A 26,216-nucleotide genomic window follows, 5' to 3' on the forward strand; every position below is an offset into this window, starting at 1 on the left:
GTTGCAGGAAGTTGTATTCCTTTCGAGGGAGGTCAAGTCCATGCAAAGAAGTGTTTGGTTACTGGCGTCGGACTGCTTCTTTTGAGTTGCTGTTATCTTCATATCTCGAAAAAATAATTCCAAGTTAGAGGTGCCGTTGCACTTAATCTTTTTAACTAGGACACGACCCCGTTTATTAGGTCTACTGGAGATCATCATCAGGACCAAGTATTAACCAGGTAGCGTCTGAATTCAACAAAAAGAAATCCGCCTAATGTCGTGATCATGCAAGTATTTGAAGAGTAGGTGACATTATCTTTTTCTATTTTCGTCTGTGGGGTTTGATGAACATTGAATTTGTTGTGGGTAGATTTAATTTAGATAGTGTGAGAAAAATTAGGATTTAATTTTATATTCAAGGTCTGTGTAGCTGTTCTTTTTAAATGTTGTGTGTTTACGAACTCGGTTAATTTAAAGTTTTGGGAAATTTAGGCAAGCCGAGTGTGTTTTTGTTGTAGTTTTTGTGGAGTCATTTTCAGTGACGAGTAATGTTTGAGCTTTGCAAATACGGAAAGCTTGCAATAAAAACGAATTTTGGTCCATTGTGTTACATTGAATTCTGAATCAAGACATTCCTGCATTTTCGAGCGCGTTACGACAGCTTGTAAAATGTGACAACTGATCCGAGTAAGTAATTTGACGTGCCTACTATAGATTCCGGAAAGCTTTCCTGCAGCCTACGTACGAAACGCCATTGTCCGAATCGTAACCCCCTTCCCCCACGTACCCTTCATGCGAGCAATTGCATTTGTTATCTACTGTACGTAACATATGCAACGCTGTTGGATGTACATAAAATATTCAACACTGGACACTCGGAACCAACGTCATTCGAATATTGATTGTCCTAACGTGGCTCACTATGAAGCAGTCCATAAATCCGTTACAGGGCTCACGGTGCCGATTGCACATTGTTAGAAATTGAAATGTCTCGAACAAAATTTATTTGTTGTCATAATGTAACACCACTTTCGTATTGAATCCTATGGATCGATTGCTGTGCGTAGGCGAATAGAGAAACTTGTCTTCAAAGAAAAAGAGGCCGTTACCCGTATGTAAATTTTCCACTAAAGGGGTGTTTGCATACGTTAAATTATAAATACTGGTACTGTTCGGCTTGGGGGACAAACAATAAAGCCCTAACTCACAACTGCTAATATTCTTTCCAGATATCCCTGGGGAATGCCTCCTCCCGAGATCTATCCGTTTGACGAGGAGATGGAGTGCTCGTACTTTCGGCGTAAGCCTCGCGTCGATCCCAGAAGGTACACGTGGATGCCGGCCGATGACGAGTCCGTACGTTTGGAGAGGCCACGTTCCGTTTTGGATCATTGCAGTGTGGCGCCGTCGCCGATACCACCTCCGCCTCCGCCAGTGACCAGGTAACTCGCGAGCAACATTATTAATTTTCATACATGTTAAGAGTCCAATTAAATTTTTAGTACGTGTAACTGACGCACACATCTCTAATTTGCATTCCCTTTGATGTTATGATGAGGTTTATTTTCATAAAAAATTCCTTTTATTATTTCGTTTTCATTTTCGTGTTTCATAACTTATTCATACAGTGCACATATTTGACGACCGCTGAGATTTTTGGCATATACCTACTTTTTTTGTGCACCGTGGAAAAATACAAAGCGTGAGATTTCAACCCCTATGCTAAATAAATGCGGAATCAGGTGGTGCGATAGTCTTTCTTATGATATGAAGTCCTTGCAAGGGAAACGGTCTACGGTGTTACGTGGAAAATTTGAATCATTTTGAACTAAAAAGGCGTAGTTATCTCCTTGCGAAAGTCTCGAAATATATGCATAGCAGAGTCAGAGTCGTAGGTTCGGGCCCCACGTTGGGCGCCGAATGTTGTAAATCTATTGATAGCTTCACCAACATACTGGCACTTCTCATCCCGTCAGCTACACCTAAAAATGTACCAACAACACATAATCTGTAGGTTACACCATCAACATTTGGGAGTACTACTGCTTCGGTGTAATGTTCATTCGGTCAGGGCTATTCAGAGAACCAAAGAAGGCCACCAAAAGATCACACTCAACGAGGGAAAGACCGATGTGACCTAGACAAGGGAGATGATGGGTAGGGAAATGACGGAGGTCAAACTGACCGTCAGAGGAAATGGTGGTGAGAGACCCGGAGATATAGGCCAGTTCATACAAAACAAAGATGTGGAGGAGACGGTGCAAAGGGTCTTGGATGGAACGGGAAAGGTGGAAATTAAACCCTTGAAGGCGACGGAAGGACATAGTAGAGTAGTAACGTTTTATGCAGATAAAATGGCAGCGGTAAAATTAGACACACTTCTGCGTATTTGGGTGGGAGTAGCCCCCTGCAGATTGAACAGGAGGGTAGTAATACCTACTACTGGGAGATTCAGGACGAGAGCTACAGATGCGCAAAAGGTACACCTGGGAGAAAGCAATGCTTAAACTGCGGAGAAGTAGAACAACTCCGGGATAAATGTCAAAATAACAAAAAAATGCTATAGAAGGTCACTCCATGTGGACCATGTCGTGCCAGAAATTCAAGAATGCCATAAGGCAGGTAGAACAAAGTAGGAGGGGATTATATTACCTGGACGATAGACGGCAGGACACAACGTCTGGACCTGAAGACATAGTATAGAAACCAAGAGATTAAACAGGCGCCAAAAAATGCCAAAACGAAACGCGTCGGGCCCAGTACAGAGAAATACCCTGAAATATAGAAGAGGGAAAATATATTCCTAATACCAAAGAAGGGACCGAGGACAGTAAGACCTATAGCGCTACTTAGTCGTTTAGGGAAGGTATTTGAAAGGATTATTTCTGGCAGGTTAGAAGAAGAGGTTAAGCTGTCCCCGGAGCAATATGGTGTTCGCAAAGGTAGTGGAACAAGGGAAGCGCTTCGACGCATCCACTTGCTAGCGGAAGCGATGACTAGCAGGACCAGGGTAGTAGCTGTGGTGGTTCCTCTAGATGTACGCAATGCTTTCAATTCGGTCCTGCTCAGGTTATCGTCCAGGCAATGGAACACCAGAAGGTACCACTACACCTGATTAGGTTAGTTCATAGCTACCTCACGAACAGAATATCAGGACCAAAATTTATGCTGCGGATCAAGGGAGGGGTACCACAAGGTTCGATGCTGAGGCCACTGCCTGCTTGCGTGTCGGAGAAATTGAGATCCAGCTAGGAAAGGCGTAGGACATACTAGGAGCCAGACTAGATAGAAAAAAGCAGTAGAAAAGTCATAGAAAGCAACGACGAGCATTTTGTAATTGTAGTGGTCCCCAGGAGAGCAAAAGAAGGGTCCAAAGGTTGTAGTAACCAGAGAAAGAGAGGCTCAACTAGCGAGCGGAACCGATTTTAAGATAATAATAGAAAGGACCTGTAATAAGGGAGTAACATTCACATTTCACACCCGGGTGCACACCAAATGTGACGCCTGGGTGTCGTTCTCTTGAAGGAATATCGAAATGACCACTTGAGACGTCCGAGGACGGGGAACGCTTGGAAGAAACTGTATATTGTTGGACCCAACTATCTCATATTCCCATTCTCTTAAAAAATGTAAACGGCACCCTTTCCGGGTTTCGAGATACTTCTTCCTATTCTGGGACATAATACAACAAAAAATAGACACATATTTGAAACCCAAAGACCAGTCTTCCAAAATCACCTGAAGCAAGGGGTACGAAACCTAGATTGATAAAATAAAAAATAGCTCTGTATTAGTATATCTATCGACGTTTTACGGGGTAAAGGTGTATGGACCACCCCAGTCGTATCTAAAACAAATATCAGGGAGATAGTGCGGCAAGCACTACGTTTCCTAGCTCCGCTTTGGCTACGAAAGATTCGCCCCCTGGAAGTAAATGACGCACCCAAAATATTCGTTTCCGTCAAATTCACCACCGGAAGATTCACGAGCGGAATATTCACCGCGCGGAAAATCAAGCTCCAAGAAAGCTGTAGGTTTAATATTATGGAGGTGAATCTTTTGACGGCGAATTTAGCTGTGGGAGTGTTTCTTTGGCTGTGGATATTGGTACGGGTTTAGTTACATTTACAAGGGTTTGGAGAGCTCACTCCCATAAAATAAAATTGAACCCCTACGGCACTGGAAAAGATTTTAATATGACAATTATTACCACCCGCACTAGTAAGGTGCATTGGGATAAAAAAGCAACCCCATCTCCCCACTTTTTTGACGGAAATACACATTTTGAAGCACCAGGCAATTAAAAAAAATCTCAATTATGTCGATCAGTCTGTCGATCAGTCGGCTGAATCGATGGGAACCAAATTTTGTACACATATTTTTAGGCATAGAAAGACAGAATCGCACATGCGCAGTTGTGCAGGTGATAAACTCGGCTATCCACAGCAAATTTTTTAATTTACCCACGGCTAACTCAATAAACTCAATAAAAAAAAGCTGTACACCCTTACATTGCGAAGGTTTGGTCTCTTATTTCCTTCTAAAAGTTGATATTCAAAATCTAATGCTCTGGCTTGATTGAACTGTACTGGCATTCAATTTTGTCTAATTTATTGATAGGTTTTGATGCGAGTAAATCAATTGTCTTTAGAATCTTTCTCGTATGCCGTTAATCACAAAGCTTTATTTCTATACAGGGTGGTGACTTGCGTAACGTATCATAGGGATTTCAATGTAAAATTCATAACGCGATTATTGGCTCCCCAAATTATTTTAGAGCAAAAATGTATTAAGGTTTTCTGTAGAAAATTTTTTTTGCGTCAATCAACCGTATTAGTTTTCAATTTTTTACATAATAAAGACGGAAAATTGGAAAAATAAAACCCGCATCTTTTTCAATAATCTGTGATGCCATGGAATTTTATAATACAAAAACTACGCCAATATCCGTCATGCCATGGAATGTTTGCTATAAAACCAATCAAATTCTATCAAAAATTATTATATTTAGAACAGCGAATTCAACATAAAGAAAGACCAAATTACTAAAAACGGTTTCCTAATATAACAATTTACAATAAATGTTCGAATAAGTTACCATTAACTGCAATACAGTAACCAAGTCGATCATAAAATTCATTTCGAGCTGCTGCTAATAAATTGATAACTGGATATCTTTTTGTTTTAGAAAATTCCATGGCATCGCAGATTATTGAAAAAAATGCGGGTTTTATTTTTCCAATTTTCCGTCTTTACATGAAAAAAATTGAAAACTAATACGGTTAAATGGCGTAAAAAAAAATTTTCTACAAAAAACTAATACATTTTTGCTCTAAAATAATTTGGGGAGCCAATTATCGCATGTTATGAATTTTACATTGAAATCCCTATGATGCGTTACGCAAGTCACCACCCTGTATAGTTCCCGAGGTGTAAAACTGTCACTTCGCAATAAATTGATTTTTACTTTCGCCTTAGTATGTGAATTATAACTTTGCGCCAAATTTAAATGGCCTTGCTACTACGAGTATTAGACCGCTAAAGAAGTCCATCTGCAGTCGTATAAAATTACGGGTAACTAGCAATTTGGCGAATTTTAGGAGTTCTCGCTATTTAATATGTTTTCTAGATGGCACCACGAATCTTCCCACATACGCTGAATAAAATCTCTCCTACACAAATTGGCACACTGAAAATTCCTCTTCGAGTTTCTGTCAAGTGTTCGATTTTTCTCACAACAAAAAGACACTTTTAGGTCCTCAGAAATCATGGAAACGGCGCTCGCTTACCGCAATACGTTTCTTAATATGATTCGGTATCGACAGACATATCTTTGTTCAAGTTCACTATGAAGCGGTACGGTGTGATTTATCCTCACCAAAATATTAATTCGAATAATTACTTTTTTAATTCTAAAGCGACATCCTGTTACAATATTCCGGGGGAAAATTTGCCCCGCGAGCTCTCCGGGGATAATTTTCCCACAATCAAAATTATTACGTCAAAACAACAATATAGTGTGACCAATGACGAATACCTCCCCTTATATGCGAAGATAGCAACAAACCCTATCTACCATTTACGGTTAAACGACCCTATGTAGAACTTTACTTAATCCTGTTTTCTTTTTTCCCATATTTTTTCGGTTTGGGAGGCAACCCAAATGGAAGATGATACTCACAACCCACAACAGTCAGAGCAGCTCTGTACGGCCGCATACTCGTCAGCCGCATTTGTTTCGTTTGAAAATTTTAAGGAGTACCTGATTCTGGTAAAAAGTGGCGTGGTTGTTACTCTGGCGCTTGGTATTCTCCTGTTCCTGCCGAGATTTTTTTTTTGAAGCCAACTTTTATAATGTGTATTTCTTGTATTTCAGGCCCAAGCATGTCAGTTTTGCAAGATCACATACTCTCACATCGTTTGATGACGCAACAGCAACACTAGGTTCATCACACAGCTACACCAACAAAATGTCACGAAGTCAAGAAAGATTGCTGCCACTTTTAGGTTTTAAAAGGTCAGGCGAATTTCCACCAATCACTCAGCAGCCATCACCAAACGAAGCGTTCATCATTTCAGGTATGTACCTACTGCCCGAAGACTTTTTTTTGTCATTTTATTCACCTTTCTACAATTAGAGATGAACTATGTTCATTCTCTGTTCCAAACCGAGTGTTTCTTTCTGCACCGAAGCAGAGAATTGGTAACAAACCGATCATTGAACTTTTTCCATCCTACATCTCAGTTCGCAGCGTTGATTACCACTTATTACAACATTTCTAGCTCAAATGCCGCGTTTCCACGAGATCAGTAAGTAGGCCAATCCAGTTTACGATCCAGTTCAGTGGAAAAATACCGCACCAGTAATCCGCTGGCTTCAAGAGTAGTTAGTGGGCGCCCCCATACTCAAAAAAACCGAAATGGTCTCCTTTTCCAACTGTTCCTGAAGCACATCACAAGATTCAGTGATAAAACCACTTTATTTATGCCCTCATGGACATTTCTGACTAGTTCGAACGAAACTGAACAACTATTAACCTACTTAGTGGCCGCGTGGTGTAAACGCGGCATTACGTGGTCCTATTCATGTCAAATGCAATAAAGGATTTGTTTAGTTCTAGACGCACACCAATTGAATTGTTGGCTCGAAGCACATTTCTTCGCCTATTTATCCTTAAATTCTACGTCATTGTGTCTTAATTTACACGATCCAATATTTACACAAAACGCCGGTGACTAAATTAATTTTCTTAGAATCACATAAAGACAGTTGTTACACGGTACGTACCGCAAAACGTGACCGACATAAGCAAGTACCGAGAAGAGTTTTCTGTATTTTAAACACGTGCGCCCTAAATGATCGCCTGGAATTGTTCACCAAGACTCGTTGTGTCTACTTTTGATGTGTTCGGTGACTTAAAAGGCAGAAGTATTCTGTTTACGTATTAAAAAGCAAATTTTGTGTATAGTATGCATGACAAGTTCGTGCCGAAGTAAATGTAGGTCATATGCTTTCCGCGTATGATCATACACGAGCCCTTCATTAAGTTGTACATGTTCAGGAAGAAAAAGGTGCCTGAAAATATTTTCATTAAGATCTCTATGCATCTTGTTTATCGCGTTCATAAGTGACAACCAGCCTTGGGGATTAGAGCGGATAGCTCAATAATTTCGAGGGAGTTTAATAAATTTAGGTTACTGCCAGCTTTACTGTCACAAAGCAGAGTTCCCACGCATACGCTTTCATTGGCCCCCATTCGTGTAAAACTAACTTTTTTCACTTTTAAACGCCTTCAATTTGTCTTTAACGTATACTAATGGACAACTTTCGAAGTTTGAAACTCTGTCTATAAAACTTTGCGCAAAAATTATCTCCGACTTTATTCATTTGCGCGAATGAGAGGAAAGTTATTGCACCCCCTAGGATGGAAGTTAAACAAAATCATCACAAACGTCTAAGTTTATAATTGTATACAAACATTGAAGTGAATGTACAGTTGGAATTCATCAGTCGTTCGCATTAAGCATGGTAGGCACTCGAAACAGTTCCCACCCTTTTGTTAGCTTTGCTTAGTTTATAATGAAAAATGATCGACGTTAGTAACTCCTACGGGAAAGCGATGACTAAAAGTTTTATGTAAATGCCCCTTACAGCTACAGCTAAATAAATATCCAAAATTCAGATAAAGAAACAAAAGAGGGGCTACATCTCATAATAACTGCTGATGTAATCCTGTAAGTAATCTCCGGCGCTTTTCGTTCCTGTTAAGGTAATAATCAGGATTATATTTCAAAGAGTCACTCGGGTTGCGTAGCAATCACATGACCGTTAATTTGATCCTCCCTTTTACACCGACGCGTAATTACAACTAAAGCATCGACTTACTTCTTTCTCCCATCACAACTTCGGCTAATTAAAATTGCGCCGTTCGCTTTCGAAAACTACTTAAAACAACATCAATAACGTGCGTGCGTATGTAAAAAATTGATTTATGATTATCCGACCGCAAATGTCAGGCAGATGGGAAGTGTAATCGGATTACCAGCTTCGGGATTTAATCTCGTAGTTCGAGTATTAATGGTCGGGCATAAATCGCGAACCTAATCGGCAGTTTATTAGGAACATTAAATTGTTAGTCGGAAATCATAATCGAAATTACGAAAGTCTGTTCACCCCACGCAGTTGAATCGATTTTAATTAGTGGCTCTTTTTGTAACTTTCGCCTAGCGCACATTCAATTTGCTGGATATCATTTTCCCTATTTCAGTTATATCTGTAAACAAGCCGCACAGTTCAGAGCTTTTAGAACGCTCAGGTTTTCATATTTGACCATATCCTAAAAAACGAGCCTGACTGGCACTACCTAAATGGACAAGTACCCTATGAATTTCTTCTGTTGATTACCATATCTCTCCATTGGCACTAATTAGGCACATATTTTTCCTTTGTGAGCAGAACCACCACAATACAGTCACCTCTTTCCTCGTTGTGTCCATCTTCGTCTTCATGTCCCCCCTCTGTTCTTTATTTGTTATTCAATACTCTTTGCTTTTCTCTTCGTCTAATATTTCATTCGCTTTTTCTCCGTCTCTGATAGTTTATGCCACCTGTATTTTCTTCTTTCCTCTATCTTTCGAGCTACTCATTTTCACATAATTGATCTCGCTATTATTTGTATTTATAATTTTCAGTCTCTGCCTGAGATTTTTGGGCATCCACTCCGCTATCAGCTTGTTCACTCGTTAATTCCTGATTTTCTCCTATTCTTTCAATAAGTTTCGAGTTCTTTTGTTGGTTCTGTATCAGCCACCACTGTAATGTTGGGCCACTCTCTATGTACTTATCTTTATTTATTTTGGACGTTAACTGTTGGTCTCACTACTGATGATCATATTCTTCGAATTTGAAGTCGTTAACTTTATTTGGAATTATTTGTTTAATTAGTCATGTGTAATTTTGTTTAAAAAATCGCGCTTTAATTTGTTTATTATATTATTCAGACAATGTTTTGTACATTCACTCGTTATCTCCGGTCATTGCGATAAGAGCGTTATCGCTGCGTAAGCTAAGGAAAGAGAACGGTTTCAAATACGTGAACCGGACATTAATTGTGATTTTCTTGATGGTGAAGGCCGTTTTGCCAGTTGCGCAGTTTTTTAGAAGAAAGTTAGTTGAGTGCTCTAAGAGATTTTTATTACGCCATTTAAAGCGAATGTCTAATTAAAGAGTGAAGTATACAAAGAAGCTAGTCGGAGTGTGGCCGTTCGAGCGTTTTTGTTCCTTAAGGTTATCCAAGTCACCAGTTAAATGAAGTTTTTTCTACCATCAAAGAGCCATTTTTTCATTAGTAATTACAATGGACGCAGTGTCGTCTTTCCTTCTCTTGTATTGATACTTTTCTCTTCCTATTCTTCTCCCCCTTTGCCTTTTTCTTCCTCTATGACTTCAATACTCTTCTATTTTCCTTGTAGCACCTTGATAAAGTTCTTCTTCCAATAATCTATTTCTATTTTTCCCCATATTTTTATACTTTCCCCTTTGCCTGTTTATCAATTTCCAGTAATCGCTTTCTGAATTCCCACGATTTATACGGTTTCGGGCTCTTTTCTGCTTTGATACCTTCGTACCTTGTTTTTTGTTTTGTCAACTCCCAAATCTCCCGCTGTCTTTGTTTTCTGGCATTTTATGTATTTGCGAACTTTTCCATGAGACCTTCTTTTTCCTCTTTCCTTGTAATCACTTCCTTCCTCCCTCATGCCCTTTGCTAGCATACTCCCAAAAGTTGCAAGATTTCCGTGTTCCTTTTGATTTTTTCTCGGCAATATACTCGTTCTTGGCGAATGCGACGTAAACCTTTCTTTTGAAAAGCCGTGTACAAAAACTCCTCGAAATTAAGGTTAAGGGGTGTACCCAGTCAATTTTTTGAAATTCGGTCCAAAAGACAGTTGGAGCTCCTTTCTTCGAGTTTTCAAAAACCTATTTTTGATTCGTTGTTTTCAATGTTGAAATCGCCCAGATACCAAATTTGGCCAATATAAGAATTTTTAATAGATTCCTACCCCAAGGTGTGATTCATACCCCCCAGAACTACCGGTACTACCTTCTTCCCCAAAAACGTTTCATGATAATTTTTGAGAAAAGACCACAAAATTTAGAACCAAGATACAATCTTCGTATAAAGGGGGGTACCATCCGGCACCAAGACCCCCCCCCCCAGTACTACGTTCTTTCTCAAAAACAATTATGAAAGATTTCAGGGGTAAACTTGACAGAATAACGTAGTTTTAGAGGGTACGGAATCCCCCCTTCCAACACCCTTGCCAAAGGAGGACTAGATAGTTCTTTCTCTATTATTCTAACACTCTCGTAACAGTGTTCGGAAAAAGGCAATTGAATCTTCGTATACTGTGGGGTATTCCATACCCCCCAGACCCCTCGGTACTACGTTTTTTTCCCAAAAACGTATGATGAGAATTTTCGAGAGAGGACTACGGAACCAAGATACATCTATCCTTTCCCAAACATGAGAGATATGGGGATATCGTCCAGTTACCCACTGGTTTCTTCGCCGTGTAACGTTTTTTTTCCGCTTTCCGTTTTCATTGCACATTTTCGGCATTTAAATATCGTTTCAAATACTCTTCGTTCACTTCGTAGTTCATTAGTCTGCCACTAGAGGTCACGCAAAGTATCTTTCTGTATTTCAACATTTTTTTATCGAATTTCCTTTCTTTGGTCTTTTGCTAACCGATCCTGTAGAAGAACGAGAGTGGTTGTACTTCTTATATTTTTTATTTTTACGATTTTCGTCATACCTTTAAAAGGATTTGTTGGTCGTTGTAAGAATTTCCTACTTCGACGAAATTTAGTACCGGGGGTTTTCAACATTGAAAATAACGATTCTCAGTGGTAGAGTGTTGGGCGACATAGCCGGAGCTCGGGTGTTCGAACCTGGGCTGGGGTAGGAGTTTTTAATTTGTGGCATTCCTGCCGACTACTTCGAATTAGTTTTTTGTACAGTTTTCCTAATTTGTAAGGTAAATACATCGGAGTAGTATAGAACAGCTTAAGGCCTTCGGTAAATAATGGTAAATAAATAAATAAACCAACGAAGAAACAAATAAATAAATAAATAAATGAATGAATGAATGAATGAATGAATAAATAAATAAATAAAAATGGAACGGCGCCTAACTTTCCAGGAATAAACCATCAGCAAAATCCTATTTTTATTGGACAAAGTGGCATGATAGGCTCTTTAGCCTGCTTGACTTTCACCTATACTCCAACATATTGGTAAGCAATTTTCGCATTACCCAAAGCTTCTTATCTCGATAAAAGGTCATCAAAACCTGAAATACTGCAAAACTAACTACACTTTCGAAAGGATTAGAATCTTCGACAATGTGTTTCCGCAACTTCTTTAATATCGATTATAACCCATAACTTTAGAGATGAGTTGGTAATAGGCCAAGAACCAAAAATAGTTGCTCATGGTAATGTATATAAAAACAAAAGTCGTTGCCCATCTGAAAAGATAGCAAATAAAATTTTCTGTTCAAAAATATAGCGCACTAGAGATAATACTAAAAAAAAGATTCTAGCGATTTAAAAAAAAATCAAAAAATATTTTAAAAATAATTACAAAAATACATAAAAATTCAAAAAGATTTGGGACCTTTTTTAAAATCTTTTTTGAATCTCTTTAACTAATATTTAATCATGTATTTTTAAAAACAGAGTTTAATATAATATGTTTAGAATAAAATATACAGGGTGTTCCGTTTAAAAAGAAAGGTTTGGGTTGATAACTTTTTTACCTGACCACGTATACTTATCTTGAAAAACGGCAGATTACTTAACAGTCATTATAAAGAAACTTTTGCAATAAACATCTTTCTTTATCTCTCTTAACCAAAAAAAAATAGGGTTATTGTGAAACTGATAATTTTTTTATTTTTCCCGGTATGTCTTAAGTAAGCTTTTTTCAAATTTTGAATTTACCATCTTAAGTATGACTCAAAAAGAGCATATGACGCCTATACTACTTTTTTTATTGCACTAAAAATCACAGATATACCCTATAAAATAATCGAAAATGGAACACCCTGTACTTTTTTATTATTTCTACAACTGGGATCCTTTTTGTGTACGACGGCCGTGGTGCAGCCCGAAAAAACATAGGACCTTATAATCAAGGCAGTTTTATGTCTATCACTGAATGAGTTTTTATACGCCAAGTGACTCGCCACAGGACAGATCTAGTGATGAAATACCTAGAAATCCAGATGCTTGAGAAAACCGGCGGTATAAAGAATTTTCAAAACAAAGAAACGCAATGATAAATATTGATCTGATAGTTTTTTTCTATCATAGATAAGGGTCAGAGCTAAAGTTAGGACGTAAAGGGTGGTAAATTGGCCCAATTGAGTTGTTATCGCAAGTATAGCGTAAACACGAGAGTCAGAGTCAGTTAAATTTTACATAAACGACATGGTCTACTTTCTGCGGTAATTACAAATTCCATTTACTAAAGCGCATCACGAAACTTCGCGTTTCGCTGAAACCTTTTTACACAATTTCATCTCTCATCACTACGTACTTTTCTCACTATTTTTCTTTCTCTTAACAGAAAAGTTTAAAAGGGGACCTGCGTCGATGAAAACCCAAGCGACACAGACTGAAGTTTGTTTAGGACGGAAACCCTTGCCTCCGGGCCAACTTAATTTGAGCCCAAGGACGATACACAGGGTAAGAGGTCGTTAACTTACCTAATTTATTCATGCTCTCACCCTTGGATAGGTTAAAATGGTATCGCAAGGCGCACAAACTAACGGAATGCTGGTAAACGGAAGAAAATTGATGAAGTCGTATTCAGAAGCAGGAGGTAGATTTTCCGCAATCACTTTTGGCCCCGAAATAATCCCGAATGACATTAACCACGAACCCTTGCAACGAACACAGTCAGACGAACCTCCCCGATCACCTTTCGTATTAAAATCACCCCCGCCCGAATTAAAGTTGCCCGATACTGATTCATCTTCTTCATCTCATTCAGATCATGAAACCGAGGAGTATGAACAATTTGAATCTAAAATTCCCAAAGAGATTATTATAGATTTCGAACCTCAATTGCCTTTTTCACCCGCTGAAGTTAAGAAAAAGCGTCTGATTAAAACTGTATCGGACGGCGAAATTCTTTTAGATCATCGAAGATTTAGTAAGCTAGACGAAGAGGGGTCGTTCGAAAAACGCATCACGTCCGCCAGTCACGAGCACATCATGGTCGAACAGGAAACTCGAAGTTTCACGCCGTACTTCCAAGATTCGCCGATTAAGAATGAGGGGATATTTAAGAGCTTTGACGAAAACGCGTTTTCCTCAATGTCTGGGTCGTTCGATGACAACGGTTTCCGGCCGCAGGACTCACTCGATGAGGAGTTTCACGAGAATTTGATTTACCGCGGGAGGTATCTGAGAAGGAGTGGATCGTCTACCAGCGATGATATTTTAGAGCAGGAGATGAGGATGCGAAAAAGCGACAGTGTATCTTTGGAAGAAGGCGTGGTTCCGTCATTGTCCTTGATGCTACATAGGTGTTCGCCGTTTGCCTCTTCTGATTCTTTGGCGAACGACGTTAGGTATGAGGTTTGGGTAATTTAACGAAAATGCCCGCGAAACTTGTTTTAGAGATCATTCGGATGGAATATGGAATGAATCTCAAGCAACGGTATTGCAGGTTGATTCTGGTACGGATAATGGGACGGCACTCAGCAGCTCGGAAATGGTTTCTCTAGCAACCCCATCTCATGTATCAACGTCATTACTTACACCTTCATCTAGGAGAAAGCACCTGTTGCTCATGCAACACCAACAACGGTCCTCAATGGACACAGAAGCTTTAGAAGAGGAATCTCCCGAACAAGTAAGTGTTTTGTGTCGTGAGTACATTAGGCAACTTGGATTTTCAGATTCAAGGCTCACGATCAGGCTCTGAACTCCCTAGCATATCATTAAGTAAACCCGAATCGAGCAGTCAACAGTATTTGACACCGCGCACCGGTCCATCACCAAGACGTCGGCGAACACCCGAACCTCCGGCCGAGTCCCCACAACCGGCTGTAGTTCCCGATTTACTACTCGCTCGTACTGATTCCGGAAAAACGAATACAGACGTTTCAGAAAGCACCACAACCACTGACGACTATATCACTGCCAATTCCGGAACGGACAGCTCAAAGAAAAACGGATCTACAGTTGTAAGTAGGTAGGTGGTTGACACTAGTTGCATGTTGCGTTGCAGGATGTTAAAGAAAAACCCACGCACACCACCCAGGAAGGAAGCTCATTTGAAAGCGTATCCTCAATGTACGGATTGGGGAAGAACGATCTCCTCGGCGACGACATGGTTGTTCCTTCATTTACGCCACTAGGAATTCCCGAAGAAGCAAGCGACGTCGCCAGCTCCCCGGTCCGTATCGCGCACCACGGCCGTTCGTCACCATCCGGCAGCAGTTCGTCCTCGGGTAGCTACAGCATCAACGGATCGTGTCCCGACTTGCCTCCAAAACCGTCAGTGCCTTCATCCAGACATGTGCCCTCCATATCTGAAGACGAACGTAGCGCACACTATTCTTCTTCCGGCTACTACGAATCGCCACTGGAAGACGAGTAAGCAACCTCCAGCCACCTCCTTAGCAATAACAAAGCTTTCTTATAGCCGAACCAGAAAGTCAACCAAATCGGAACGACTAGACTGGACGGAAGACGAAAAGAAGCGGCGGAAGAAAACGTTTACTTTAGATATAGATAAACATAAGGACGCTGAAATTACGACGAAGCAGAAAACGATTCTAAAGCAAACCAAAAAATCGGACGAAGTAGTTTCGCATCCTAAAGACTTTCTTAAAACGATCGATAAACAGAAACGCACAAAAGTTCGGACGAGAAGTCCGCTACAAACTCATCGTAAGAATCATCAGCAAAAGAAATCTCCGTCGTCAGTACGAAGCACCGACCAATTTACGAAAGACTTCGAAGGACAGGAGAAGAAGGTGCCCATCACCTCGGACGAGTCGAGCAGCGGGGTGTGCGGCGATCAGGCCAACCTGACGCAGGTGTCTCCGCGTAGAAGTAGGAAGTTTAAAGACAATAACCGGAGGAAGTCCATTCCGCGGTCTCCTAACGGCTCGAGGACCAGGCGAAAGAGCGAGAGCGCCGAGGAGCAGCCGTCGAGCTTGCCGAGCACCTTGTCGAGGCGGCGTTCGTCGATGCAGGCGGGTTTGGCCGAAGGTTACAATAAGAATAGGTTAAGTCCCCGTAGGTATGCACGCTGAGGTTTTTTTCAAGCCGGTGGTAACTCGATTTGGTTTGCAGCATTAGTCCAATTGAATCGCCAAGTAAAAAAAAGCGTAGTCCTAAAACTAGTCCCGAATCTGTTCGTTTAAAAGCGTTAAGTGCCGAATCGCTTCGCTCAGTTAGTCCAGGGAGTGATAGTGTTTTTTACAGTGATCCTAGTAGTCATATGGCGCTTACAGAACACCACGTCCATTGTCTTCATTGCGGTAAAGAAGTGGACATTGTGACAACTGAAGATCCGGCAAAAAGAAGAGATAGTGGCAGCTGCCATCCGGCTGATATCGTTCAACCTCCGGCAAGTTTCGCGGATTCGCCTCGCGTTAAGCAAGGGCGTCTGTTCAAGAAGTTCGAAAAGAGGTTTAGGTCCGAGGAGAGATCGCAAGGCGAGAGGAAACACTATAGATATCGGCAGGACGTCAGAGCAAAGGTGAGTGTTGGGTTTGTGAGTGCACTCTTGGACCATACGTAAACGTTTGTAGTCGGAGGAACGTGCCGGAAAGGAGGAGGGCGAACGAGTAAAGCTTCGGCCGATGGCTCGCTCGACGGATAGCGGGGTAGAGGGACTTCGCGCGGCAGATTCAAGTCCAAGTGTACTTCCAGCGGCACCTGAAGATGAAGATGATTTAGGTGTTTACAATGTGCCTTACGTTGAAGGTTATTGGATTTATATCGACGACCGTGAGGAGTTGCAGACTTGGATTAAGCCAGAAACAGCAGGAGGTAACCCCTATTTATTCGTGTGTAGAAGAAACTCCCTTGCCACTTTTTTGGTGTACCTTCCTCTCTAACCCTCTTCTTCTCCACATATAGAGCGTTTTTAAAGAGAAGCGTATTTGTTCGGCACTGTCTTCGGCTACGAGGACAACCATTCTCCCACACGGCTTTCGATTCGAACTTGTAATTAATAACCAAGTTTTACGCAATCTATTGGGCCCTCAATAATATGTGAATTTGCATCCACGCCACGGTTCGACTAATAAATCAATACGTAATCGAAAAAAGTAGCGCTCGACCGGCATAGAGGTTTCAGTAAGAATTACGTTCTCCCACCAGATTTTTACTTAAATACTTCGCTGGATTCCAACTACGAAACGACGCTTCTTTTTCTAAACGCAACTCTTGTAGAAATCGTGCTTTCTTAATCAATACAAATCCCGTATTTTCGGGAGGGAGTTGCTATTTTCTTTTCTTTTTCTTCTAACTGATCTCGTTTTGATGTTGTCATCCGAAAAACCAGTAGTGGAAGAGGGCGATTTCCTCACGATTTGACTTTGTAGTTAACTCGTTAATTTCCAACAGAGGAAGATCTTCAAAGAAGAGATTCAGTATTGAGTGCGGGGAGTACAGAATCCGAACAGGAGTTTAAGAAGAAGTATCAGGCCGTAACACATCGAATGGTCCATCGAAAGTCATGCCTTGAAATGTACAAGCGCCAAGCGTCAAAGTCGTTCGGTAAGTTTTGTCATTGCTGTTCCCGGATGACCCCAATTTGTCGTTTAAGAAACGGACAAGACGGTAGTGGTGCAACGGCAATCTGGCGAATTCGGTTTTCGAATACACGGCTCGAAACCGGTGGTGGTTTCCGCGATTGAACCTGATACTCCCGCCGAAAGCTCAGGATTGGAAGTCGGAGATATCGTTCTGTCCGTAAATCACATTAGCGTAATTGATAAGAGCCATTCCGAGGTGGTCAAGATAGCGCATGCGGGTAGTGACATTCTGACTTTAGAAGTAAGCCAAGATCCTGATATTTGGACGATAAACTAATGTAATGGTTTCAGGTCGCACGCACTTGTGGAGTTTTGAGTCCGGCTCCTGGAGAAGTTCCTATCGAAATTCCGCTTTTTGCGGGATACCTATGGAAATTGGGCGGGTATATCAATGAAAGCTCGACGACCACATGGGTGAGACGATGGTTTGTGCTGAAAAAGGATAACTGCTTGTACATTTACAAAAACGATATCGTAAGTAATCCGTGAACCTCTCCATTATCCAACAGCAACTCGTAGGAAAAGCAGCCCGTCGGCGCGCTGATGTTGGCCAACTTTGACATTTGCAAAGTGGACAATTCGAGCTCCGGTGTTCCCGCTCGTCCATTTCGGTTCGATTTGAAAAGATCCGGCTCGCCAACTTTACATTTAGCCGCTGAATCCGATCAGGGCGTCGCGAAATGGATCGAGGTACTCTCCCACGCCGTCGAAAAATCGCAGATGACCGACTTGTGGTTGGAGCAGACTAGGAAGAATCTTCATCTGGCGTGTAATGCGATTCAAAAACCGGATTGTTTTGGTTATCTAGTCAAGTTGGGCAATCAGTGGAAGTCTTGGAGTAAGAGGTATTGCGTGCTAAAGGACGCGTGTCTGTACTTTTATCAGGATCTCACTTCAAAAAGTGCATTTGGTACGAGTTTTATTCTTTAATTGATGGTGTCTCAACGAGTTGTTCCAGGTGTCGCTTGCCTTCATGGTTATCGAGTGCAACAGACTACGGCGGGGGCTAAGAAGCATGCCTTTGAGATTATTCCATCTGATCCTAGCCAGAAGCACTTCTACTTTTACACGGAATCGGATGGCGACAGAAAAAGGTACGTAATTCTCTTAGTGCGCAAGTATTGGGAGAGTTTTGAGCTGGCGCTTGTGTCTAAGAATATCTCCAATGCCCTTAATAGCAGGAGCCACAGTGGAGAGACCTCTATAACTCGCTTTAAGCTAAGATTCATGGTCTGAATAAAGAAACTTAACTGCCGTGTATGTAACAACGTCAAAGTAGTACCAGATAATATCTTCAGGAAAATGTAAATGGATTTCGTTTGGCTTGTTTTACCAGGAATGCTGACTGTGGCCATTTCAGCTTCCACTTTTAAGTTTTTGTTGCAGACGAAATTGCCTATCGAGGTTTATAAACATAATCTTAAGCATCGAAGACATTTCTGGATAGGTATCTGAACAATGGTGACATTTTTGGGAAGGACACAAACAGCTGTAAGGAAAGTCCCTAGATCCGTAAATTTGCAAAGGAAAACGTTTAACAAATTTTTAAAGAGATATTTGAAACCAATTTGCAGTCCACAATTAAGGAAATATTGAAGAAAGAAAATCTGGAAAAGCGTGGAAAGAGCCGCCCTCGATGTTGGAACTGCGAGAAACTGGGTCATTTGAAGAGTGCAAGCCAAAGTCCCAGAAACCCGCACCATATATAGGTACCTACTACGGAAAAATAAGCAAGATCCGATGAGATGGAGCAATCGTCGATTCGTATCCTAGGCGTAGGCCAAAGGACGATGCAAAATAGTTAAAAACAATATACGAGTAATGTTCCTAAGGGTCTATCAAGTCAACACTGAAAACGTTGACTTACCCTATACTTACCGTTGGCAACTCTGGGAAAAAACTGCAAGCAGAGCCACCTTCCTTTCAAGTCGAAACGATGGACGTTTCGCGGTACTTTTGAATTTGGATGGCAGTCGGCTAGATGAGGATGGCACAAATGAACTCCTACGTTGTGTAATCTGTTCTTGTATGTGTTTGGACGTGAGACATAATCGGGAAGAACAAATAAATATATTACGCACACAACAAGGCCATGCTAGGGAAACCTTCTACGGGACAAAAACCCCGGCATAGGCCACACAAATACATGAAACAAATCAACTACAGCAATAAAATGCAAGAGAAAATACACATCAATAAAACATCTCAAATTGTATGATAAAAATCAGATAATCAAATCAAATGAAATTAAACAAGTTCATAAAAACAAAATACACGACATCATAAATGCAGTGGAAACTATGACAAATCAATTCAGTACAAAATACATCACATCGTGAAAGATAAGAGCTTGTGCTTCAACTGTCTTCAATCGGACCATTTTACATCAAGTTATAAATCAACCGAAGCCGTCATCCGCTTTAGCTGCATTATTGTGACGTACGGGCAAGGAAAAATTTCTCAAAACTTTCAGAATCAACATAATCGATGCTAAAGGTCGTGGGCCCATAGACTTGTGCAGGCAACCGAGATACTTGCTCTTCGAGCTCAAGAATGCGACAACGTCTTCGTTGGTGTTAGAAAAAATAAATTCTCGAAGACTACAGATTTCATCATACTAGAAAACATCACCAAACTTCTTCCAAATACCTATCAACATCAAAGATTAGAATATACCAACCACTCTTACCTTAGTCGATCCGAACTGTACTCAACTTAAATTCGAATTAATTAATTAATGTGACTATGTTACACGTGCAGCATCTAGTAACGCGATCCGAAGCTTCAACGACGTTTAAAAGCGTCTTTGAGGATGCATTTCTTGTTTCGGTGTGACGGTGCAAATAAAAAATTATCTAAGTCCTCGTGTTCATCAATAAGATCTTGTTTGAAGGCTACCGCATTCCCTTTGTCGTTACCCACCTCCGACGTCCCGTTCACCCGCAATTCGTATTTTGGTGGATTTTGCTAAAAACCCTCCACAGAATAGTACTCAATTTTAGGAACACTTCTCATAGCTCCAGCCTCTATTGGCGACACGAGAAAGAGAGACCGCGATTCGAGCACTTAAGAAACTTTTAGGTGCGCACAGTCGGACCTAAAGTGTAGAAGAAGAAGGAAAAATCACCACGTTAGTACAACACGCTTCGGGATTGCTCCCAGATGTCGTCAACCCTATCATGTAGTAACGTGCTAATTACACTCCTTGTCTTCCTCCAAGCGGTTTGCTACAGGCCCGCATTTGCTGCTAGCCAGCTAGTCAGCCGGTTCAAGTGAGATTAAAAGCTACCTTTGACACAAATTTGCAAAGATGCGCTAAAAATGAAATAACTAATAAGGATATTTAAATGAGTAAATTGGGAGAAAATTGATAATTTCTATGTTCAGACTCTTAAAATCAAGTCAATTGAATCGATTAAAGGTAGATTTTTACAAAGTATGCAGATTTCTGTATGGATCTTTCCTTTTTAAATTCTTATTACTTCCCTGATTTTAAAAATGAAGTATTGCCTAATAATCTACTGGAAAAACGTTATCAAAATGTCGATGATTTCTCTAAAAATGCCGTTTGTGGTAGTTGTCAAAACTGTTTTAGATGCTGTTATTATAGTGCGATTACCAGTAGAATTTATATCAAGAAACGTTATAGCGAATATTCCATAAATTCCGAGGCGCCATGAAAGAAGAAGAATCGGTGATAAAGAGCGAAGGTAGATGTGACGCAATCTTTCCGGGAAATACGACGTGTTTGTTAGAGAACATTCTAGAATACTCGGGAGCCTTCCAGAAAGAACGGCGTTTACTATATAAGCAAATCGAATTTGCCGGAATTGCGTTTCAATGAGTTCCAATTTCAACGCCGAAATAATGAATATTTCGCGCTTATAATTACCGTTATAAATTAATCCATTTTAAGACTTATAGATTCATTAATTGATTCTTATTCTTTCGCAATTCTGAAATGTATAATTCCGATTAAGGAACAGATTGTGTAACAATAATCTAGAAGCATTTATGTTGTTGAGAAATAATTATCAAACATCAGTGTTAAAAAAAGCATAAATGTTTGAAATTAGGGCGCATTGAGTACCCCTCTCCCACCCGCTAAGTGAGCCGATAGTCATGTATATCTCACGGACCGGTTTATGGCTCCCCATTCACCCCTGTATATCGGCAGGGATTTTTCAGAATTTTCGTCGCTATATATACCGGGCAGGGCAATAAAACGCCACTTGTTTTGGAATTAAGCAACATTTTTAAGCCATATTGCAACAAATCTTAAGAGCATAAATGAAAATTTGGATACAAGCTGAATATGGAGATTTATTATCCACGTTTGGTAAATTTTGTAAGCAAAATTGTATAAATTTTCAAAAGTACCTGCTTATTATTTTTTTTAATGATTTTTACGAAAGCCAAAAATAGGTGAAGACCAAAAAGAAACAATATACCGAGTGATTCATTAGAAGTGATGATCGCTTGAATTTCGCGCGTAAGATTTTAGTATTTTTTGCATTATTAGATTGACGGTTTGAATTTCGTTAGTAATTTTTTTCTGTCATGACTGTCATTTAAGAAACCAGTGACGCCATTAATTTTATTGTTGTATGCCATTTGCGGTTTATTACTTATTCCATTTTGAACAATTTTTAGAGTTGATGCACTAAAATATGTAAGAAACGTGACTGTGTCTAGTGTTAGTTTATAATTTGTGGTAAAACAGAAGCAGTATTTGTGGATTATATAGGTAAACAATTTACTGAAACCATGATGATACACCACTGCAATTAAATAAAAGATTATCAGTTAATACCAACTTCATAATTTTTTTGATTTGAGGGAAATTCAAATTGTCCTCACTTCTAATGAATCACCCGGTATAAACATTAACAATCCGAGGAAGTAACTCTTGAATTTTAATCATTTAAATATCTTACCTTAATTTAATACGAAATTTGATATGCTCAAAGGTAGCCACCTCAAATAGATTTAAAAGCAACTCCACTCCTTTCCCATTTGTGAAAAATAACACTCCAAAGTCTCTTACATAAAGTACACATTAAATACTTTATTAATTAGCGGGACCTTCTGCAGTCCAGAGGGTTTATGAAGGTCCTGGATACGGGTTACCTTAGACTAAAATTAATGCCGCTAAGTAATTTTAACTCTCCAGCATTTACCTCTGCACGGACGAAACAGTTAGCGACATTCAAAAAAGCAGAGTCATACACAAAGAATTGCTAATCAAACTAAATGAGTTATATGTTTCTCAAGCGGCGTCTGTAGATAGGCCAACGGTACTTGTCGTTTGAAATTTTGAACTTAGAACGGACGAAAATGCCATAGTGGAATCTCCAAGAGAAAAGCAAAAAAAAACGCTGAACATCAAAGAATTAAATTGGTTAAAGTTTATTAATTCCTGAAGCCTTCACAAGCAATTCTTGCAGCTATCCCTAACCATCAAGTTTTTTTTAAAACTCGGAGTCGAGTAACGTCAGAAGATATGGGTGTGTTATCTTTATTAAAGAATCCGGATCTTCTGGGGTGTATTTCTAGTGAACTTTCATTTATATATTTTAAGATGATGGTCATTAGAAATTCAAGTGGTAAGGAAAAGGGCCCCCAAATATTTTTGAAGACGGACCCTCAAAATGAAGTTACGCCACTGATTGCCACGTGTCGTTCAGGACGCCTGGTTCCATAAACCTGGCACACTTTTTGTATTTGAGAACCTATCATATAATGAAGTCCAAAGAAAAATTAATGGATCATTTCAATTATGTTTCAGATGGGTGGCAGCGTTAGAATATTCAATCGATCGATGGTTAAAGGTATCCTAAGCTGTGACAGGCGAGATCTCCTTGGAAAGGAACGGTTAATTTGCAACTGGCATCGATTTAATGAGTTGTGGAAGAGAGAAGAGCCCTAGCTTCGCTTTGTATTTGTCATTTCTCTTTTCGGATACGTTTCTACATTGGCCCTTGCTCTGGAATAGAATAAAAGGTGGTTTTGATGTATAGCATTCATAATTAGACTACTAAAATTCAGGTAAATGTCTGAGTGTGCATACCGAGATAGTTATTCACTACGTGAGACGCTGTGGTTTATACATATTTATAAGTTAGATAGACAAAATTTAAAAAAAGTATTTCTAGAGAAATATTTATATAAATGAAACTAAAAATCACTAAAAAAATGATATAAAAATTTGTTGGCAATTAAAATAGACTTATTTTTCAATACGTTTATTGAATTTTAGGTATATTATTATTATTGTAAAAAAAAGTTCGATAGACACTAAACAAAACGAGGCTCAATAACAACTAAAGACTAAAACATTAGAAAATTAAAATGAAACTAAAATCGTACTGATAAATGAAAAATACCAACTTTTGTAGTAGGCTAAGTGTCACTGATGTTAGCTGCATGAACCATTTTATTACGTATGCTCTGTGCACTGCCAAATGATTATGTACTTATGATTAATAAATAATTTTCAAGAGCCGTGTCATTTCCACCCTCCCTTTTTATGAGAAGCCAACAAACCGACTTCTTGAAACGAGTTTCAGGACTTTTGCGTTCCAATCAAACCGATTTTGCTTTCATCTCCTGAAAAGTGGTTGGGCAGTACTTCTCGGCTAACTTCGCCAATAGTACTCTGTTGTGACCATCGACTTTCACCGCGTAACTTGCTGCAGTGCTATTTACTAACGACCCATTGAGTGTATTCGCGTAGAAATTCTGGAAACTCAAAATTTTGAATTCACCACATCGCTGCTCCAGCGCTAAACTACCTTGAACCTCTACACACAACCTGTTCACTGGACTAGAAACGAAGAATTACTGGTGTCAAAGTTATTGGTAACTTACAGAGTGCCATTCGCTGGTAACTCGGGCTCAGTGCCGTTTCGATTACGCCACCCAATTGCATCGAAACTGATTCTTCCATCTTCCAGATTCACTAGGAAATTATCTGGTAGGTCACGAAGAGGCTTAAGGCTGATAATGTCGTGGTTTAAGTAAATTGCCCCATGGGACCAGAGTAGAGCCAGCCTGGTGTCTACATCAGAGGTTGACACATTGTTATTCGTTAGGGAACCAAAGTCCACGTGGAACATTTTCACGTTCTCATAAGACTGTAGAATGCGCACGAGTCTATCGCTGGAGTTAATTTCGGTATCGGAACTGAGTACGATCACGTTGAAAGTTGGATTTCTCAACGAAGCCGATTCGACAGCGCATGATAATTCGAATTCTTCTGAGGATGTGTCCCTTACAAAGAAGATTGCGCTGCGATTGTAAGTGTCTCTCGTTAAATTTTTTAAGGGAATTGTTTCGTCACTGTCACTCACAAGCAGCTTATTTATAAATGCAATTTCCTCCGGTGACAATGGTCTAGACCCTTTTTGCCCCAGAGGATCGCGCTGACTTAAGTTTGCATTGAATATTACATACGAAAGCGATAAAATTAGTATTAGAAGCAAAACTGTGAACAACACTTTGCGTCGTGTTATCGCGGACATGGTTATCATGGACTATCAAAATAAAAACTGGCTGGTTTCTAAAGTAAACTCCCCTATCTTGTTATCTTGACGTTTTCATTGGAATTGTCTTAACTTAGACTATTTGCTTTTCAGTTTTGAAGTTGATATCTATCTATAGTCTGTGTCGTCTAAATGTTTAAACATTTGTTACCATTTACACCAGACCAGACAACTATACACCTATTCCAACATGTTTTCAGGGCTAATACGCCCACAGAGATGGCTCGTTTGCAGGCTGGAGAGAGGAATGTCTGCCAGGGGAGTGGGGTGGGGGTAACCCTGGGAGTGTTTTTAGATGTCTAAAGTGCATCTTAAACACCACATTCGATTCCATTAGTGAAGCTACTGAAAGGGTTGGCATTGATGGGTCAATCAAACGATGTATCCGCGAGACAACGTAGATAAGCCCTTCAGTCACTAGAACATTTCCGCAGACTGGAGTGTCCCCCAGTGCTGTTGTTCCTTGTCCTTGATGGGCTCTTCTACAATCTAAATGAGGGCGGAGCGTGTACACGGGAACTAGAAAGTCACCAAACATCTCGGAAGAGCTCATACAGAGACCCCTTGGTCAGGTGGATCCGTGTTGTAGTAACCAAGATCTTTCAGTTACCCTAAAAAGACGGCACGAGGACGGGTCTGACCCGGTCAGTTCAATGTTTGGGAGTCATGATAGGCGTCTTTTACACTTAGCTGTGAATTCATATAAGATACAACGATGATCAAATTAGAAAGAGATCGCATAAATTTCCAGAAAAATGGAAGATTTGTCCGATCGGTATTCTCGCAAAGTTTGTAACTGTTGTTTTTTTTGTGGCATACATTGTTGATGCCTGAAACACGGTACTTATGGTAATTAAGCGAGAAGTTATCGCTCGATCGCCATATACAGGGTGTAGCACATAAGATCCCTCGGATTATAATTCCTTTACCATAAAAGATACCGAAAAAAGTCTTATAGCAAAATTGTACACAATTACCGTCGCCATATTTCTAAAATATTTTTGATCACCAGGGTCGTGCTGTATTCCAGTGGCGTATCAAACTTGCATTTTTTTAAATGGAATACCCCAATTTTTAGCGTAACACAACGAAGTTGAGGTAAAGCTTATGTGCTCGTGTTTCCGTCCGTCCGTTCCATCGAGATCTCGGCCCCTGGGCCACCTAGAGACTTCGGGTTTTCGCTAATTGATAGCTGTTATGGTCTATATTTGCCCAATTCGATCAGTTTCATTTAACTCCATATTTTGCGCAGACTGCGCAATGCCAACTTTCATATTTATGGGGATATTTCTTTGAAATTTTAACCACAGACGCTTCTAGTAAAGATAAACATTTCGCGCATAG

At 40.1% G+C, this 26,216-nt stretch overlaps 2 protein-coding genes across 2 annotated transcripts; one reads left to right on the forward strand and one right to left on the reverse strand.

The window, feature by feature from the left end:
* The first annotated feature begins 264 nt into the window (after positions 1-264).
* Positions 265-23,604, forward strand: LOC116179448. Its single transcript, XM_031499240.1, has 17 exons — positions 265-281; positions 1,209-1,421; positions 6,356-6,558; positions 13,113-13,231; positions 13,283-14,121; positions 14,171-14,405; positions 14,452-14,739; positions 14,784-15,151; positions 15,201-15,803; positions 15,857-16,265; positions 16,318-16,558; positions 17,138-17,290; positions 17,340-17,569; positions 17,620-17,802; positions 17,848-18,238; positions 18,287-18,422; positions 23,117-23,604. The coding sequence occupies exons 1-17, from the start codon at positions 265-267 to the stop codon at positions 23,166-23,168; spliced, it is 4,680 nt and encodes a 1,559-aa protein (XP_031355100.1). The 3' UTR covers positions 23,169-23,604.
* Positions 23,605-23,753: 149 nt separating this feature from the next.
* LOC116179309 lies at positions 23,754-24,851 on the reverse strand. The gene is made up of 2 exons (XM_031499066.1): positions 24,199-24,851; positions 23,754-24,154 (listed from the first exon to the last, which is right to left on the reverse strand). The coding sequence occupies exons 1-2, from the start codon at positions 24,849-24,851 to the stop codon at positions 23,914-23,916; spliced, it is 894 nt and encodes a 297-aa protein (XP_031354926.1). The 3' UTR covers positions 23,754-23,913.
* Positions 24,852-26,216: the final 1,365 nt, after the last annotated feature.

The sequence above is a fragment of the Photinus pyralis genome, unplaced genomic scaffold (genome assembly GCF_008802855.1).
Source record: "Photinus pyralis isolate 1611_PpyrPB1 unplaced genomic scaffold, Ppyr1.3 Ppyr1.4_LG8, whole genome shotgun sequence".
Lineage (NCBI taxonomy): Eukaryota > Metazoa > Arthropoda > Insecta > Coleoptera > Lampyridae > Photinus > Photinus pyralis.

Excerpts from the sequence above, each read along its gene's own strand:
- LOC116179448 (XM_031499240.1), top strand. Across the intron at positions 6,559-13,112 it reads CGAAGCGTTCATCATTTCAG|AAAAGTTTAAAAGGGGACCT; the intron begins GTATGTACCTAC and ends TTCTCTTAACAG. Across the intron at positions 17,570-17,619 it reads GTGACATTCTGACTTTAGAA|GTCGCACGCACTTGTGGAGT; the intron begins GTAAGCCAAGAT and ends TAATGGTTTCAG.
- LOC116179309 (XM_031499066.1), bottom strand. The coding sequence starts at position 24,851 with ATGTCCGCGATAACACGACGCAAAGTGTTGTTCACAGTTTTGCTTCTA. Across the intron at positions 24,155-24,198 it reads TTACCAGCGAATGGCACTCT|TCCAGTGAACAGGTTGTGTG; the intron begins GTAAGTTACCAA and ends CTTCGTTTCTAG.